At 47.7% G+C, this 15639-nt stretch overlaps 1 protein-coding gene across 1 annotated transcript in view; it reads right to left on the reverse strand.

Annotated features, from left to right (window-relative positions):
* The window catches only part of CROCC (ciliary rootlet coiled-coil, rootletin), a 76961-nt gene extending 62147 nt beyond the window's left edge, over window positions 1-14814 (reverse strand). The window contains 4 exon segments of the mRNA XM_020972769.2: window positions 9912-10066; window positions 10503-10595; window positions 10598-10643; window positions 14594-14814. Of these exon segments, the coding sequence (XP_020828428.2) occupies window positions 9912-10066; window positions 10503-10595; window positions 10598-10643; window positions 14594-14689 (390 nt within the window). The 5' untranslated portion in view covers window positions 14690-14814.
* Between the last annotated feature and the right edge of the window lie 825 nt (window positions 14815-15639).

Below are 15639 nucleotides of genomic sequence, written 5' to 3' on the forward strand. Positions count from 1 at the left end.
ATCTACTGCCCCACCTGTCGCATATTTCACTGAAACAACTGAGGCCATTTTCTTAGAGCTCTCTCTTCTCCCCTCCTCTTCATCTCACATCACTAAGATGTATTCCCCCCACACCTCCACTATCTCCTCCTTCCCTCCTGTCTCACATGAAGGCTAACTTCTCTACATGCACAAACAATTCTTATTCCATCTCACCTTCTCCGGCAGAATGGATCCTCTATCAACCCTACTCTCTTTTCAATCTTCAATCTCTCCCTGTCTATTAGTTGCTTCCCTAAAACCTACACACATGCCCTTGTTTCCCTCATCACTTGACCCATTCATCCATACTAGTTATCATCCTATAGCTCTCCTTCCTTTTGAAGCTAAACTCTTTGAGAAAAGTGTCTCTAACTGGCGCTTCCATTTCCTCTCCTCTCACTCTTATCACCTCGTTCCTGGACCACCATAATAGCCTTCTGGTTGATTCTCTTGTCTTAAATCTTTCACCCCACTCCAGACCAATATCCACTCAGCTACCAAGATGATCTTCCCAAAACAAAGGTTTGACCACGTCAACTCCGCTTCTCCCAATAAACTCTAATGGCTCTCTATTACCTTCAGAGTAAGATGTCAAATCTTCCACGTGACTTTTAAAGCTCTTTACAACTTTGCCCCTTCCTACCTTTCCAGGCTTCTTACATTTTATTCCTCTCTAACACCGCATAATATTGTCTGTCCTTGGTTTTGGAAGAGGACCAGTGACATCGTGGTATCATGTACTGACTTCTGAGTGAATTGGGTTTAAGTGAGGCAGAACGGCACCAAGTCATCAGCTTCAATCTCTCTTCCAGAATCGTTGAAGTCCAGTGGCAAGACAGAAGTCAGGACGACTGGCGATGGCCCAGGATGCAATGGATGACCTTGGCGTCTCTGATGCCTGACCAAGTTCTAAGTGTCCATAGGGCCACCGACTTCAGGGTCAACGTTTTCATCCACCCATTCCACTAAGGGAAGGCTTCACATGCCTGAGGTAGGCATCCCCTAACTCGCTGATGGGTATGAGGCCTGTTGGTTACCCTCAACCTGGTGTAGCCTGTCTGCCAAGATGGTTTTATTGGGGTGTGGCCACTGCTCATGCTACAGCTTCTTGTAGCCACAGGTGAGAGCTGGGCGGCAGGTGGACACCAAAGGTAGATGAGCAGCCCTGAAAAGGGCTCGGCGGCCTTCACACCAGAGGCACCAGTCCTCCTGACCACCCTGTGTACCCCTACAATACAATATACTCTCAATATAATGACCTGGACCTCCTTGCTCTTCCCTGCCCAAGTTCCATCTCCAGACTCTGGGCATTTTCACGGGCTGTCTTCCAGGCCTGGAATGCGCTCCCCTCCTCACCTCTACCCCCCGGCGTCTCTGTTTTTCTTCAAGGCTCAGATAACAACCACCTTGGACCTCTCCCCCTCGGGGTTAGTCTTTCCTCTGAGATCGCTTCCAGTTTGCCCTGTATATATACATATATACAGAGCTGTGGCATATTGTCTTCCCCATTAGACTGTGTGCTGCTTGAGGACAGGGCCTGTTTTTACCCTTCTGACATCCCTCGCAGTTAGTGTAGAGCCTGGCACATAACAGGCACTTAATAAATGTGTTATCATATCAATCCATTTATCTACCTTAGAACACTGAACGTCAGAGGGGCTCTAGAACAGGGTGTCAGAGCTAGAAGTGATGTCAGATCATAGAACATCAGAACTGGGGGGAACCTGAGAACACAGAATGTCAGAGCTGGGAGGGGCTTTAGAACAGAGTGTCAGAGCTGAGAGGAACCTTAGAACACGGAATGTCAGAGCCAGGAGGGCCCCTAGAACACAGAATGTCAGAGTTAGGAGAGACCTTAGAACAGAGAATGTCAGAGCTGAGAAGACCCTTAGAACACAGAATGTCAAAGCTAGAAGGACCCTTAGAACATAGGATATCCAAGCTAGGTCTTTAAAGGATCTTTAAAACCATTCAGACCAGATCTCTCCATCATCTATTTTAGAGATCCAGAGAAAGGAAATGATTTGCCCAACATCACATGGCTAGTAGTAACTGTCAGAGCTGGAATCCAAACCCAGACGTCAGCGAGATAGAACACTGACCCTAGAGTCAGGAGGACCTGAGTTCGAATCCGGACTCAGACACACAACACTCATTAGCTGTGTGACTCTGGGCAAGTCACTTAACCCCAACTGCCCTCAACAAAAAAAGACCCAAAAAACAAAAAACCACAAACCCAAATGTCCTGCCTCCAGTCCAGCTCTTTCCATTACAATAGAAATGGAATCATTTGCTTCCATACCTACAGCCTAGGGATTTCTCTGAGGGACCAGCCTAAGGCCCTGGCAGTGTAGAACTGGACATCTGTACTCACTGCACAGACACTCCTCTCCACAACCCAACAGAGCATGGACCTCCGAGCGCCTAACAACAGGCTCTCCAGGGGAAAAAAATGTAAGCCTAACCCACCTTATTAACATTTTTTCCATCCCTTACTGAAGTCTAGATCAGGGGTGGGGAACCTGCAGCCTCGAGGCCACGAGTGGCCCTCTAGGTCCTCAAGCGCAGCCCTTTGACTGAATGCAAGCTTCACAGAACAAATCCTCTTCATAAAAGGATTTGTTCTGTAAAGCCTGGGCTCAGTCAAACGGTCACACCCAAAGACCTAGAAGGCCACATGGGGCCTCGAGGCTGCAGGTTCCACCTCCCCTCCCCGGACTAGACAATAAAAAATCCAACAGAAGAAATGCTAATCTGTGGTATTTGTGGGTTTCCGAGGCATAAATGCTCACACTGAAAATTTAACAACTGGCTATGAAGCCGTCTTTGCTCTAGCAGGCATCCCTGGATACGTATGGAGGTGGGGAGAGAGGATGCTCGTCAGTCTGCTTAGGTGATGCTTGTCAGCTTGTACAGTGTGGCGTGTGACTGTGTGTGACACACAGCTGCCTAGGAGGAACGCTTGCCCATGTCTGTGTGGAGGCACGTCTGGGTGTAGAGGATGTTCATTTTTGTGTATCTCTGTGTGTGGAGGACCATACACGGGTACACCTACTGAGTATTTATTTATGTGTGGTTGTGAGTATGCTTAGAAGGTGATTACTTTTTTGTATCCTGTATGTGTCAGAGGGGGAGAGGAGGGAGGGGGGAGGGAGAAGGGGAAGAGAGAGAGAGAGAGAGAGAGAGAGAGAGAGAGAGAGAGAGAGAGAGAGAGAGAGAGAGAGAGAGAGAAAGAGGAGAGAGGAGGGAGAGAAAGAAGAGAGAGAGAGGAGAGAGAGAAAGAGAAGAGAGAGAGATTAGCTCGAGGTATAGATCTGGGGGGGTGGGGGGGCTACTACCCAGCTAGGGACTAAGGAATTCATTCCTCTTCCCATTTCCCAAATCACGCTCCCTCCCCCTGACTCCTTCTCTCACAAAACCCATTTCTGAATCTTTCATTAAATTCAAGAGGGCAGGGGGGCTCTCACCAAGCCAGGGATAAATGAAGTTTACTGTATCCCATAGCAACCGCTACCTTGGCAACTGCCATTCAATTCATCCAGCCCCCTGTTGCCATGGACACTAGGGAGCCCCAGCAGGGCCAGCTTCAAGTGGGCCTCAAAAGGAGGAGGAAAGGCTGTGTGTGTGTGTGTGTGTGTGTGTGTGTGTGCGCGTGTAGGAGAGAAGAGTGGAGGGGAGAGGGAGCACCATGTTCAGTGAGATGGGGGGAGGGGAAAGAACTCAAATCAGAGCTGGCCAACCCACCCCCCACCCCCAGAGACAGGGCAGGAGTCAGGCATGGACTAAGGGAGCCTCCAGCTTCTGACCCCAGGAGTCTGGAGAATATCTCAAAATGTGTGAGCGTGTGTGTGTGTGTGTGTGTGTGTGTGTGTGTGTGTGTGTGTGTGTGCCTGGGTCTTGTGTGCGCACATCTGCCTGGTCTCTGTCCATGACAATGAGATGCTCTATGTCTGCCTGCGTATTTGTGACTGTCTACTGTGTGGCTGTCTGGGTGTGTGTGGGGGGGTATCTACACCTCTACCTGTGTAGGTGCTATACATGCCAGCTGATCGCCAGGGGAGTGCAACCCAAACAGGACAATGGAGGAGCGTAACACTCCTTTCCTTCTGTCCTTCCTTTCCCCAATGCAGCACAGCCTCTCAATTCTCCCGCCCATCCTCCACACAGCCAGCACAGGGATATTCCTAACACAAAGGCCTCACCGTAGGCACTTCAAGAAGCACCAGCAGCTTCCTGCAACCATCAGGTTAAAATACAAATCACGTGTGTGAAGAACACAAAGATGTTCAGTGTGTCAAGCCTTTACCATCCAGTCCCAACCTACCCCTCCAGCCTTAGGATACATCACTCCCCTTCCTTTTCCAGTTCTGCCAAAATCCAACCAGCCTTACCTTGCTGTAAGGTAAACCTCACCTTCCTTACACCAAATACTCCACCTCTCATTTCAAGGCGTAGCCCCCAAACCTGGAATTCCTTCCTTCCTCACCTCCACCTCTGGGAATTCTTGCAAAGCTCTTCTCTCCATGAGACTCTTATCACATATATATATACAAATAAAAAATAGTGTCTGAGGCTTCATTTGAATCTAGGTCTTCCTGATCCCGGGCCCAGAGCTGTTACCTAGCTGCCTCTGGGTGACAGAAGGGGAACTCCTTGTGGGTACTGGACTGCTTTATTTGTGTCTTTAAATCTCCAGCACCTAGCCCTGTGCCTGGCGCACACAGTAGGCTCTTAATAAATTTCTGTTGGTGGACTGACTGATCAAACAAAGTAGGATAATGGATTTAAACATGGGAAAGGAATTATGAGGTCACCAATGTACCGTGGAATGGAGAAGGTTAATACAGATACACTGGATCCTACCCTAGCTCTTGGCCTCCAAGCAAAAACAATATGTTAATAACTGACAGTTATATAGTGCTGCAGGCAGCTAGGTGGTGCAGTGGTCACATTAGCTGTGTGACCCTGGGCAAGTCACTTGACCCTGATCTGCCTCAGTTTCCTCACCTGTAAAATGAGCTGGAGAAGGAAATGGCAAGCCATTCCAGTATCTCTGCCAAGAAAACCCCAAATGGGGTCATGAAGAGTCAGACATGACTGAAATGACTGAACAACAATGTATATTGCTATGAAGCCATATGTCATGAGAAGACACTTTATTTCATTTGAATTGAACAAGAGTCCTCTCATGAGGCAGGTACTACAGCTGTTATTCTACCCACTTTACAGATGAGGAAACTGAAACTTAGCAAAATGAAGTGACTTGCCCACAGTTTGAGAGTGGGTAGGTATCAGAGGTGGGATTGGAAACCACATCTTCTGATTCTTGAATCCAGCTCTTTACCCATTAGGACATGCCAAAGTGAACCAATCCCTGACTGGTGCTGACCATGGAGGTGGGACTAAGAGGCCTAGAAGTTTCTGCCCCGCCAAAAACTATTCAGGTACGGAATCTGTCTGCTAGGAAGGTTGGAGGTTCTACTCTCATCCACCCCAGGAAAGACCATACACAAACCCTCCTAGATCAAAGAAAATCTAAAGACCTAATAGGTTGGGGCAGCTAGACAGCACATTGGATAGAGTAATAGCCCTGGAGCCAAGAGGACTTGAGTTCAAGTCCGGCCTCAGACATATAACACTCACTAGCTGTATGACCTTGGGCAAGTCACTTAACCCCAACTGCCTCACCAAAAAAAAAAGAAAGAAAGAAAAAAGAAAAGAAAGAAAGACACAGTAGGTCCCTGATTAAGTGTCCAGCAATTTACAAAGAAAGCATAGTTTAGTAGGGAAAGCACTGAATTTGGAGGCTTCTGGACACAGTCAATTCATCTCTCTAGACCTCGGTTTCCTAATCTGTAAAAATGAAGGGTTTGGATTAGAAGGTATCTAGGGTCGCTAGTCCGAGATCCTCTTCATCAACATCTGAATTCTCTCTGCCATGACCCCAAGCCCAGGGGCAGCTTCACCTCAGTCTATAATGGACCTGCTGGGGGGAGGGAGGGGCAGTGCCCAGTACAGAAGACTGGCATTCGGCAGGTGCCCCCCCATACATTCAAATGATCTGCTGGGATTTTGTTCATTTGCTGAACGTCATCTCAACAGGATTTAACATCTCCACATGAGAATGGCAGCTCGCATTCATACAGAGCTTCAGGGATGACAAAGCTCTGTCTTTCCAACCTCCCAGGGAGGTGGGGGAAGAGGATGGGTACTATTATTCCCACTTCCCAGCTGAGGAAACTGAGGCTCAGAGGGGCTGTGATACGCCCAAGGTCATAGAGTAGTTCAACGGTTTTTAACTTAGACACAAGATGGTGGGAAGTCCGAGAATAGATTTCAGGGAGTCTGTGAATGTGGTGGAGAAACATTATTGCATTTTAATTTTAATATGACAGGTTTCTTTTGTAATTCCATGTATTTTATGCATCTAAGTGCGTTCTTCTGAGAAGGGGTCGTGGACTTTATCAGACACTACTAAGGAGGTCCAGGAGAGACAAAGAAGGCCCCTTGGAGTAGCTAAAAGAACGCTGGGATCTGGAGTCAAATGACCAAGGCTTGAATCCCAACTCTGCTCCCTACTAGTAATCTGGGGGACCTTGGGCCAGACATTGTCCCCTGTCTGTGCCTCAGTTTCCCCTTCTGGAGTTAACAGAGCTCTAAATACTATGACTTGATATGAGTAAATTTCAGAGCTGGGTTCTGAACCCTCATCCCTTGGCACCAAATATGGCACCCTTCCCATGATACCACATTGCCTCTGTTGGCAGAGAGCTGCCCAGAGAGAAAAGATCCCGTTTCTAAGGCTGGCACTTGGATGAGAGGACACTTGCCAATAGGTACCCGCCCCCCCCCCAAACTCCCAGGCTAGAATCAAAGGCCGGCTCAGGGTCCTACAGTCTGGCTTTCCCCTTTTGTCCCTCTCTCCTAGCAGACTGATCCTGAGAAAACCAGTTCCTCAATAGCCCAAGAATCCATCCATTCACTGATGGGGAGCCCACCCACCCCTAGCCATTTCACGGCAAGTCCTAACAAGCCCAGAACGCAACCCCAGGCTCGCCAGCTTGTCCAGGCAGGCCTGGACAAGGAGAGCAAGTCAGTGCAAGGCTATATGGGCCTGGGGCCATGGGCACACGGACACAGACATGCAAAGGTGTGAATGCCCTGTAATCTGGACAGGCACATGCAGTCCTAGGCATGTACACAATGGATGGAGACTCAGGACACCCAGATCCTAGCCCTGGCTCTGTCACTAACAGGGTGCTCTCTATCTTAGGCAAGTCACTTTCAGGGAGTCAAGAGACCTGGGCTCTGTGCTGCCTGACTTGGGCTTCACTGGTCCTTCCTCTTCCGTGTGGCCATTTCTATAAAATTCTGGGGCTGAACTAAAATGTTCTTGAATATTCCTTCTATCCTTAACATTCCATCTTCTAAGGGCCCTCCCAGCTCCGACATCCTGTGTCCTAAGGGCCCTCCCAGCTCCGATATCCTGTGTTCTAAGGGCCCTCCCAGCTCCGACATCCTGAGTTCTAAGGGCCCTCCCAGCTCCAACATTCTCTGTTCTAAGGGCCCTCCCAGCTCTGACATTCTCTGTTCTAAGGGCCCTCCCAGCTCTGACACTCTGTGTTCTAAAAGCCCTCCCAGCTCTGACATTCTATGTTTTAAGGTCTCCTCTAGCTCTAACATTCAATTAATATGTTCTGATATTCTGAATTACAAGATCCCTTTCCAGCTCTGATAGTCTAAGTTCTAAGGCCCTTCTAGGCTCTGACATTCTATGCTCTAAGGTCTCTGCCAGCTGATTTTGTTTTTAGACTTTACATCATAGTCCTTACACACACACACATTCCACTAAATACTCCCTAGTGATAAAGAAAAACATTTAAGCCCAAACATCCAGAACGGCGACATCATCTCACAGTGTATAAAATATTCTACTCTCGTAAACTAACCATATGCTTCATTATTTGTTCTCTGGAAGGATCAGCTCTCCCAGCACTCTCTTAATTGCCAAAGTTCGCAGCCCTCTCTCGGTCCTCAGAATTTCCAGCGTCTTTGCCATATCTGACGCCGCTGTCCACACGCCCATTTCCCAGACCCTGCCTCCTCCTCCGCTTCTTCTTGCTGAGTTATTCCATCGATTATATAAAGAAATGCTAACGATCTATGTGGATTTCTTTGATATCCTACAACTTTGCTGAATTTACTATTTCGGTTGACTCTTTAGGGTTTTCTAACTAAATCATCCTATCGCCTGCAAAAAGGCATCACTTTGTTTCTATATAAGCCTATGCCTATTCCATCCATTCTGTTTTCTTTTGTTATCGCTCTAGCTAGTATTTCTCGGAGTATATTAAATAGCAGTCAAATAGGAATCCACTGCACTACCTGGCTGTCTCTGTATATCCTATGTACATATTGTTTGTACAGTGTCGTTTGCCCGTCGACTATTGTAAGCTCCTTGAAAACAGGGACTGTATTTTTTTTATGGTCTATCAGGGTTAAGTGACTTGCCCAGGGTCACACAGCTAGCAAGGGTCTGAGACTGGATTTGAACTCAGGTCCCCCTGACTCCAGGCACCAGTGCACCACCTAGCGGCCCCAACAGGGACTGTGTTTTCACCTTTCTTTGTATCTCAGTGCCTGGCACACCGCAAGCGCTTAATAAATGCTTTTTGACTTGCTTTGACTCGATGATCTGTCTGACCATTCATTCTAGATCTTCTTTGCCGAAGCATTCTCCACGTCACTACTCTAGGTGCTCCTCAAAGATGGACCCTCCTCTGTTTCCATGTTCTCTCAGTGACGTCATCAGCAACCACGGGTTTCTTTCTCATATCTATGAAGAGCACTCCCTTAATGTACATTTCCAGCCTGAGTCTCTCCCTGAGCTCTGGTCCTACATCACCAACTGCCCACAGGACATTTCATTTGGAATTCCTTTACACATCTCAAATTCAGCATTCCCATAAAAGAAAAAAAAATGTTTCTTTCCCTCCCCAAAGGCACCGCTTCCTCCTAGTCATCCATTTGCAACGTGGCATAATTACCCTTGATTCTTTACCCTCCCTCACCCCATGTCAGCTGTCAGACCTTGTCTCTACCTTCATCTCTTGGCACATAGTAGGAGCAGCACATGAGGCTGGCACATAGTAGGAGCAGCACATGAGGCTGGCACATAGTAGGAATGGAAAGAGTAACTGATTGCTGAATGAACCAAGTGCCTGGATGGGGCCAGGTTCTGAAGGTCTTTCAATGCCAAATGGAGGAGTCTGTATTTGATTCTAGAGGTAACATGGAGCCAGTGAAGTTTCTCGAGCAGGGGGAATGTCCTGTTTCAGGAACACCACCTTGCCACAGGCTTGGAGGATGGACTGAAGACTGGAGGGGTCGGAAGGCAGAAAGGGGTTAGGATCCAATCCTCCACGCCCACGGGAGATGGAGTATGGCATATGAGGAACAACAGAAAGGCCAGTCTGGCTGGACCACAAAGACATCCAAATTTGCAGTTTCCTCATCTAGAAGACTAGGTAACCTCTAAAGGTCTCTCTAGCTTGAAAGCTAGAATCCTACAGTTCTAAACTGTATAATAATCATGGTTATTATACACACGTACACAAAGACACGCACATGGGGACACGCACATACTTTTGAAATATATACACTGAATACACATGTTCATTCAATTCTGGCTCATTGACTGGGACCTAAAATTCTAGACCATGGATGAAGAATAAATGATACCAGTGTGTCTCATCAGATTACCCTTTCCTCCCAACGAGGCCATTCTCATAACAAGCCCCAGACGAGCAGGCTTGGTGTCCCCCGAGTCTCATTCCTTTCCAAAGGCAGTGGACCTTCCCCTCTAGCCCCCAGGCTCCCCAAGCACCTACCCGCTCGCTGATGGCATTATATTTTATGGCCAGCTCATCCCGTTCTGCCCGGCTCTGGGCCAACAGGTCCTCAATTCGGGATAGTTCCTGCTGCAGGATGCGGTTTTCTTCCTGGAGTGTTAGCAAGGATGCCATTTCTGGGGACTGAGAAGCCTCTGGGGTAGGGAAAGTGAGGGAAAGAGACCTCAGAGTTGTTGGCACAGTCCTGAGAAGCTGGGGGAGATCAGACCCCATCTACGACCTCCTCCCCTCTCAGACATCCAACCCAATGGAAGATGCAGACTCATGAAAGACTGGGTGGGGAAATTCCTCAGATGGAGGGGGGAAGATAGCCACCAGACAGATAAACAGACCCAGCTGGGGTAAGCAGAATAGGCTGATGCTGCCCCTCCCAGGGCCAGGGCACAATGGCTTTCTAGGAACTGAAACCCTGAAAAACCATATAAAACACCAAGCATATAGGGTTTCCAGCCACAACTAGTCTGGATCCCAGCCTTTTGAAGATCTCCAAGTCTCTCACTGTCCTGCAGCATCTAAGGTGACCCCAATGTGCCCAGGGATGGAAGTGCTCCCACACGCCAGGGTCCATACCTGGGTTCTCAGGCTCAGAGAGGTTCCGTGTGATGATTTCACGGATGCAAGCAGGCAGGCGGGAGGGCCCTGCGTCCTGGCCTGGATCCTGCACGTCAGGCCCTTTTCCTCCTCCGAGGTCAGGAGGTTGCTTTCCAGTTTCTAAGGGGAGAAAGACAGAGAAATCTTGAGTATCTGCAGCCAGGGAAGGAGGGAGCTAAGTGAGCCTCACAAAAGTCCTAGGATTTCGTCTTAATATGCCACTTGCCAACATAGTAGGCACATCGACAATTAAAGTCCTGAGAAGACTCTAGGATCTCATAAGATGGAGGGAGGGTAGGTGGCCCAGGCCTGGGAAAAATCCGTCCAACCCAACCAGCATTTCTTAAATACCTACTGTATGCAAGGCAGTATGCCAGGTGCTAGAGATATGGAGATAAAATACACTCCCTCAAAGAGTGTACATTCTATTCAATCAACTAGCATTTATAAGCACCTACAATGTGCCGACACCGTTGGGGGGACAGGTATAACATGTGCAGGGATAATAACCAAACCACAGCAACATTTATACAGTTCTTTTAGGCTTGAACCTTTACATAGAGATCAAAGAAAGGAAAAAGAGTCATAATAGGTACTAAAATATTGATAGCACTTTTTTGTGGTGACAAAGAACTGGAAAAACTTAAGAAAGCGTTCATTAATTGGGGAATGAATAAGCAAATTATGGCATATGCAGGTGACGTAAGAAATTTCACTCTAAGAAATGATGAAGGGAATGGCTTCAGAGAAACCTGGGAAGACCCGTATGAACGGATGCAAAGTGAAGGGAGCAGAACCAGAAGAATCATTTACACAAGGACAACAACCGTGTAAAGATAATCGACTCCGAAAGACTTAAGAATCGTGATCCATGCAATGACCAACCAGGATTCCAGGGGATTGACAATGAAGAATGCTACCTACCCATGACACAGAAGTGATGGGCTAAATGTGCACAATGACACATGGATTTTTGGGTGTGACCAATATGGAAATTTGCATTTCTTGACTATGCAAACTTTTTCAAAGGGTTTTGTTTTTCTTTCTTCTTTTTTTTTTTCAGTTGGAGAGGGGGTGGGAAAGAGGGAGAGAAAAATAAATGTTTGAATTTTTTTAATCTAATCCTAAAAAGAAAAACAAAAAGCATTTTGCAACTATCACCTCATCTGATTCTCATGACAATCCTGTGAGGTAGGTGGTATTATTATCCCCATTATACAAATGAGGAAACTGAGGTTCAGGAAGCTGGTATATGCAAGAGGCAGGATTTTAACTCGAGTCTTCTTGCCCCAGGTTTAATATTCTATCTTCTGTGACCCACTGCCTCTAACTGGATGATTTTTCTATAGCTCATGAAGGTTGAAAGGTACTTTATTCACATTTGGTAAGATGATTTGATCCTTACCACAATGTCATAAGGAAGGTGTATCATTATCCCCATCTGTAAGTTAACTGACTTACCCAGCCACATAGCTAACATCAGATGCTAAACTTGAACCCAGGTCTTTCTGACTCCACGATTGGTGCGTGTGTACACACATACACACACACACATTTATATACATATCTATATATCTGATATACGGGGGCAGGGGGATAGCAACTAAGGGCATTTGGAAAGACCTCGTAGTTTTTTTTTAAATTTTTTTTTTATGTTGTAGGTAAGAATTAGAACCAATAGGAAGAACCACCAGAAAGAGGAAACAAAACACAACAGAAGCAAAAAAAAAATAGTAAATAGTATGCTTCGATCTAAGACCTCACAGTCTTGAAAGAAGCTGGGGACTCTAAGATACAGAAATGAGGAGAGAAAGCATGCCAGGCATGGAATAGCCCATCCACAGGGGTAGGAGATGGACCACTGACCTCTGCAAAGAGCAAGAGGCCAATCTGGCTAGAATATGAAGTGTGTAAAGGGGAAGTGAGATGAAGTAGGCCTGGGGAGGGAGGCTGGATTCAGATTGTGAAAGGGTTTAAGCACTAAGGAAAAGAATGTATTTTATCCTAGAGGTAATAGGGAGGCAGTGAAAATTCTTAAGCAGGGGAGGGGAGGAAAATGACATGGTCAGACTTATGCTTGCTTTGGGGGGAGTATTTTTGCAGGAGTATATGGAGGATATATTAGAGATGAGAAAATCTGCAAAAGTAGAGAGTCTAATTTAGGAAGCTGTTGTAATAGTCTAGGTGAGCGGTGGTGAGGATGGTGGCCCTGGGAGTGGAGAGAAGGGGATGCATGTAAGAGTCACCAAATCTGGGGGCAGCTAGGTGGTGCAGTGGATAGAGCACCGGCCCTGTAGTCAGGAGGACCTGAGTTCAAATCTGGACTCAGACCAAACACTTGACACTTACTAGCTGTGTGACCCTGGGCAAGTCACTTAACCCCAACTGCCTAAAAACAAAAATAAAAAAAGTCATCAAATATCACCTCCCATTTTTTATTATAATATAAATATATTATCTTCATTTAAACAAAGAGGAAACTGAGGCTCAGAGGGGATGTGACAGCCTGCATCAAAGTGAGCCAATAGCACAGCTCCAGATCCTCAAACTTCAAATTCAAGGCTACAGCTTTCTGCCACACCAACATGCCCAGGAATAGCAGGGAAGGGACCTCCGAAGGTGTTTTCATCCTTCTCTCTAGCTCCAGGAAGATCATGTCTGGGCACAGGGTCTTTCCACATCAGAGAAGCTCCTAAGAAGTCACAGTCAGGATGGGATCACCAAGATGGGGTGGGGGGAGAGCAGGGACCTTCCGCCCTAGCAGCTGGATCAGCTCTCAGCAGGAGCTTCACTACCCAAACCTTCCCTTCCCTTCCCAGAGCTCAGCTTCTGTCCCTGAGAATCCCACACAGCAAAATACCCAGGTGCTACAGCCCATGGCATGTCAGCCAGGCTCGAGAGCACAGGGATCTAGACTCGTTTTGGTGGCAAAAGGAATAAGGAGGAAACTGAGGCCTGAGCCCAACAATAAAAGGATGGAGGTGAGGAATGCCCAAGCTCTTCCGCCCCAGGGGAGATATTTCCCTCTCCAAAGTCACCCTTTATCGTGAACAGGGGCCATTTACTCCCTTAGGATCACTGGATTTAGAGGTGGGAAGGACCTTGAAGGTCACCCAGTAAGTATTTAATACTTTTTCATTCATTCATTCATTCATTCATGTAGTCTAGCTCCTTCATTTTACAGAGAGCAAAACTGAGCTGGGAAGTGACTTGCCGACCGTCCTAAAGAGCTAGCTGAGTGGGTGGAACGCTGGACTTGGAAGTTGGAAAGCCCTGGGTTCGAATCTTACTTCTGACGCCCATTGCCTTATAAGTATAAGCAAATCAACCGTTCTGAGCAGAGATTTCCTCCATTATAAACCATGCATAACGACTTGTAGTGCCCCCATCACAAAGTGGTGATGAAGCTCAAATGAGGAGTTAAATATTTCAAATGAGATAACACAGGCCAAGCATTTGCAAGATGTCAGAGGTTATGATTATTGAGTCAGTTATCATTTTGTCACAGATATCAGATATTCTTACTGAAAGGGTATGGTTATAACGGTTAGAGAGCCTGCTTCGGAGCCAGGGAAATCGAGGTTCGAGCCCCACCTCTGACGCACCCTTACAATGCTACCCTGGCCAAACCAATTTCTCAGTGCACCGAAGGATTGCCTAAACCCCGTAAGATGGAGAGCAGGTGCCTTACTGAACTGGTAGAGGGAGTTTCCTTTCCCATAGTGCTTTACACTGATGAAATCATAGGTCTGGTTAAAAAAATTCTCATTAACAGGAGCAGCAGTGGTAAGTGGGAGAGCCAGGAACCAAAACTCATTCTGAGGCTTGTGGGTCTTTCTCCCGAATTTCTCCACTCCCCGGGGGCACAATCCCAGCTCGAGCCCTCATCACCTCTCACCTGGGCGATTATAATAACGTGGGAAGGACCCCTCCAGTCCCCAGCTTTCCTCCCCGCCTCCCGCACCCCACAACCAGGAGCCATCCTCGATCCATACCCCCCACTCACCCACTCTGGGCAGTCATGACCCCTGATCCTTGCCTAGGCCATTCCCCCTTCCCCTAGGACCCACCTGAATAACTGTCTCCAACTTCGGTGCAGCCACCAGTGACCCCTCATCCCTGGAGCTCATGGGGACAGGCAGTGGGACCCCAGCAGTGCCCGGCATCCAATCCTCCCTACCTCCTCTTCCTGGGCTCTGCCTGGGTAAAGCACTGGGTATATAGTGCTGGGCACAGAAAGATGCCCTCCTCCCTATTCAGGAGATAGTGACAGCTGCCCCTGCCCCTGCTGGCCTCAGCAGAGACTCTGGGCCAATCCAGATTATAATTAAATCTCTGACTGACAGTTCTCCCCCCTCCATGCGACCAGGGAAGGCGGGAGAGGGGGAGGGACCCCAGAATGCCAAGTTCTCCTTCATCCCCCCACCTTCTTCTAGGTCCCTTCATTCATCTGGCTGCAAGACTTCTGGGTCCTAGAGTCCGCCATGTGGTATCGCAGGGGCTTTTCATCATTGGAAAAGACCTTAGAAATAATCTAGTCTGGGGTTTTTAACCTTTTTTGTGTCATGGACCCCTCTGGCAGACAAGACAAGGCCTCTGGGCCCCTCCTCGGAAGCATGCGTTTACATGCTTGAAGATTACAAAAGAAAGCAATCATACTAGGAGAAAAAGAGGCAACTTTTTTCCCATTAAAATTCCCAGATCCTCAGAGATTGGTGCCTGGGTCCTCAGGTTAAGGACCCCCGATCCAATCTAAAATCCCTCATTTTTAAGAGGAGGAAACCAAGCCCCCCAGAGAAGAGGGAACTCAGAACCAAGTCAGGAACCCACATCTTTGGACTCCAAATTCAGCATTCTTTTCATTATGCCAACAGGGAAAAAGCCCAGAGGGCCCCCCATCCCAGTGTTCAGAGACTCCCCCCACCCCACTACTGCCTCCAACCTCCACAGCCTTCAAATCTTGGCCTGTCACTTACTGAGCATGCCCTAAGGCAAATCAATGACCCACTATGGACATCTGCTTCACCACCTGTAAATCGAGGGATGCAGGGATTACAGCAACTAAGGTACCTCCCGAGTGGGATGGCAGCATGGGCTCTGAGCAGGCAGGAGGGGA

This window comes from Phascolarctos cinereus, unplaced genomic scaffold, assembly GCF_003287225.1.
Source record: "Phascolarctos cinereus isolate Bilbo 61053 unplaced genomic scaffold, phaCin_HiC Scaffold_726;HRSCAF=1367, whole genome shotgun sequence".
Lineage (NCBI taxonomy): Eukaryota > Metazoa > Chordata > Mammalia > Diprotodontia > Phascolarctidae > Phascolarctos > Phascolarctos cinereus.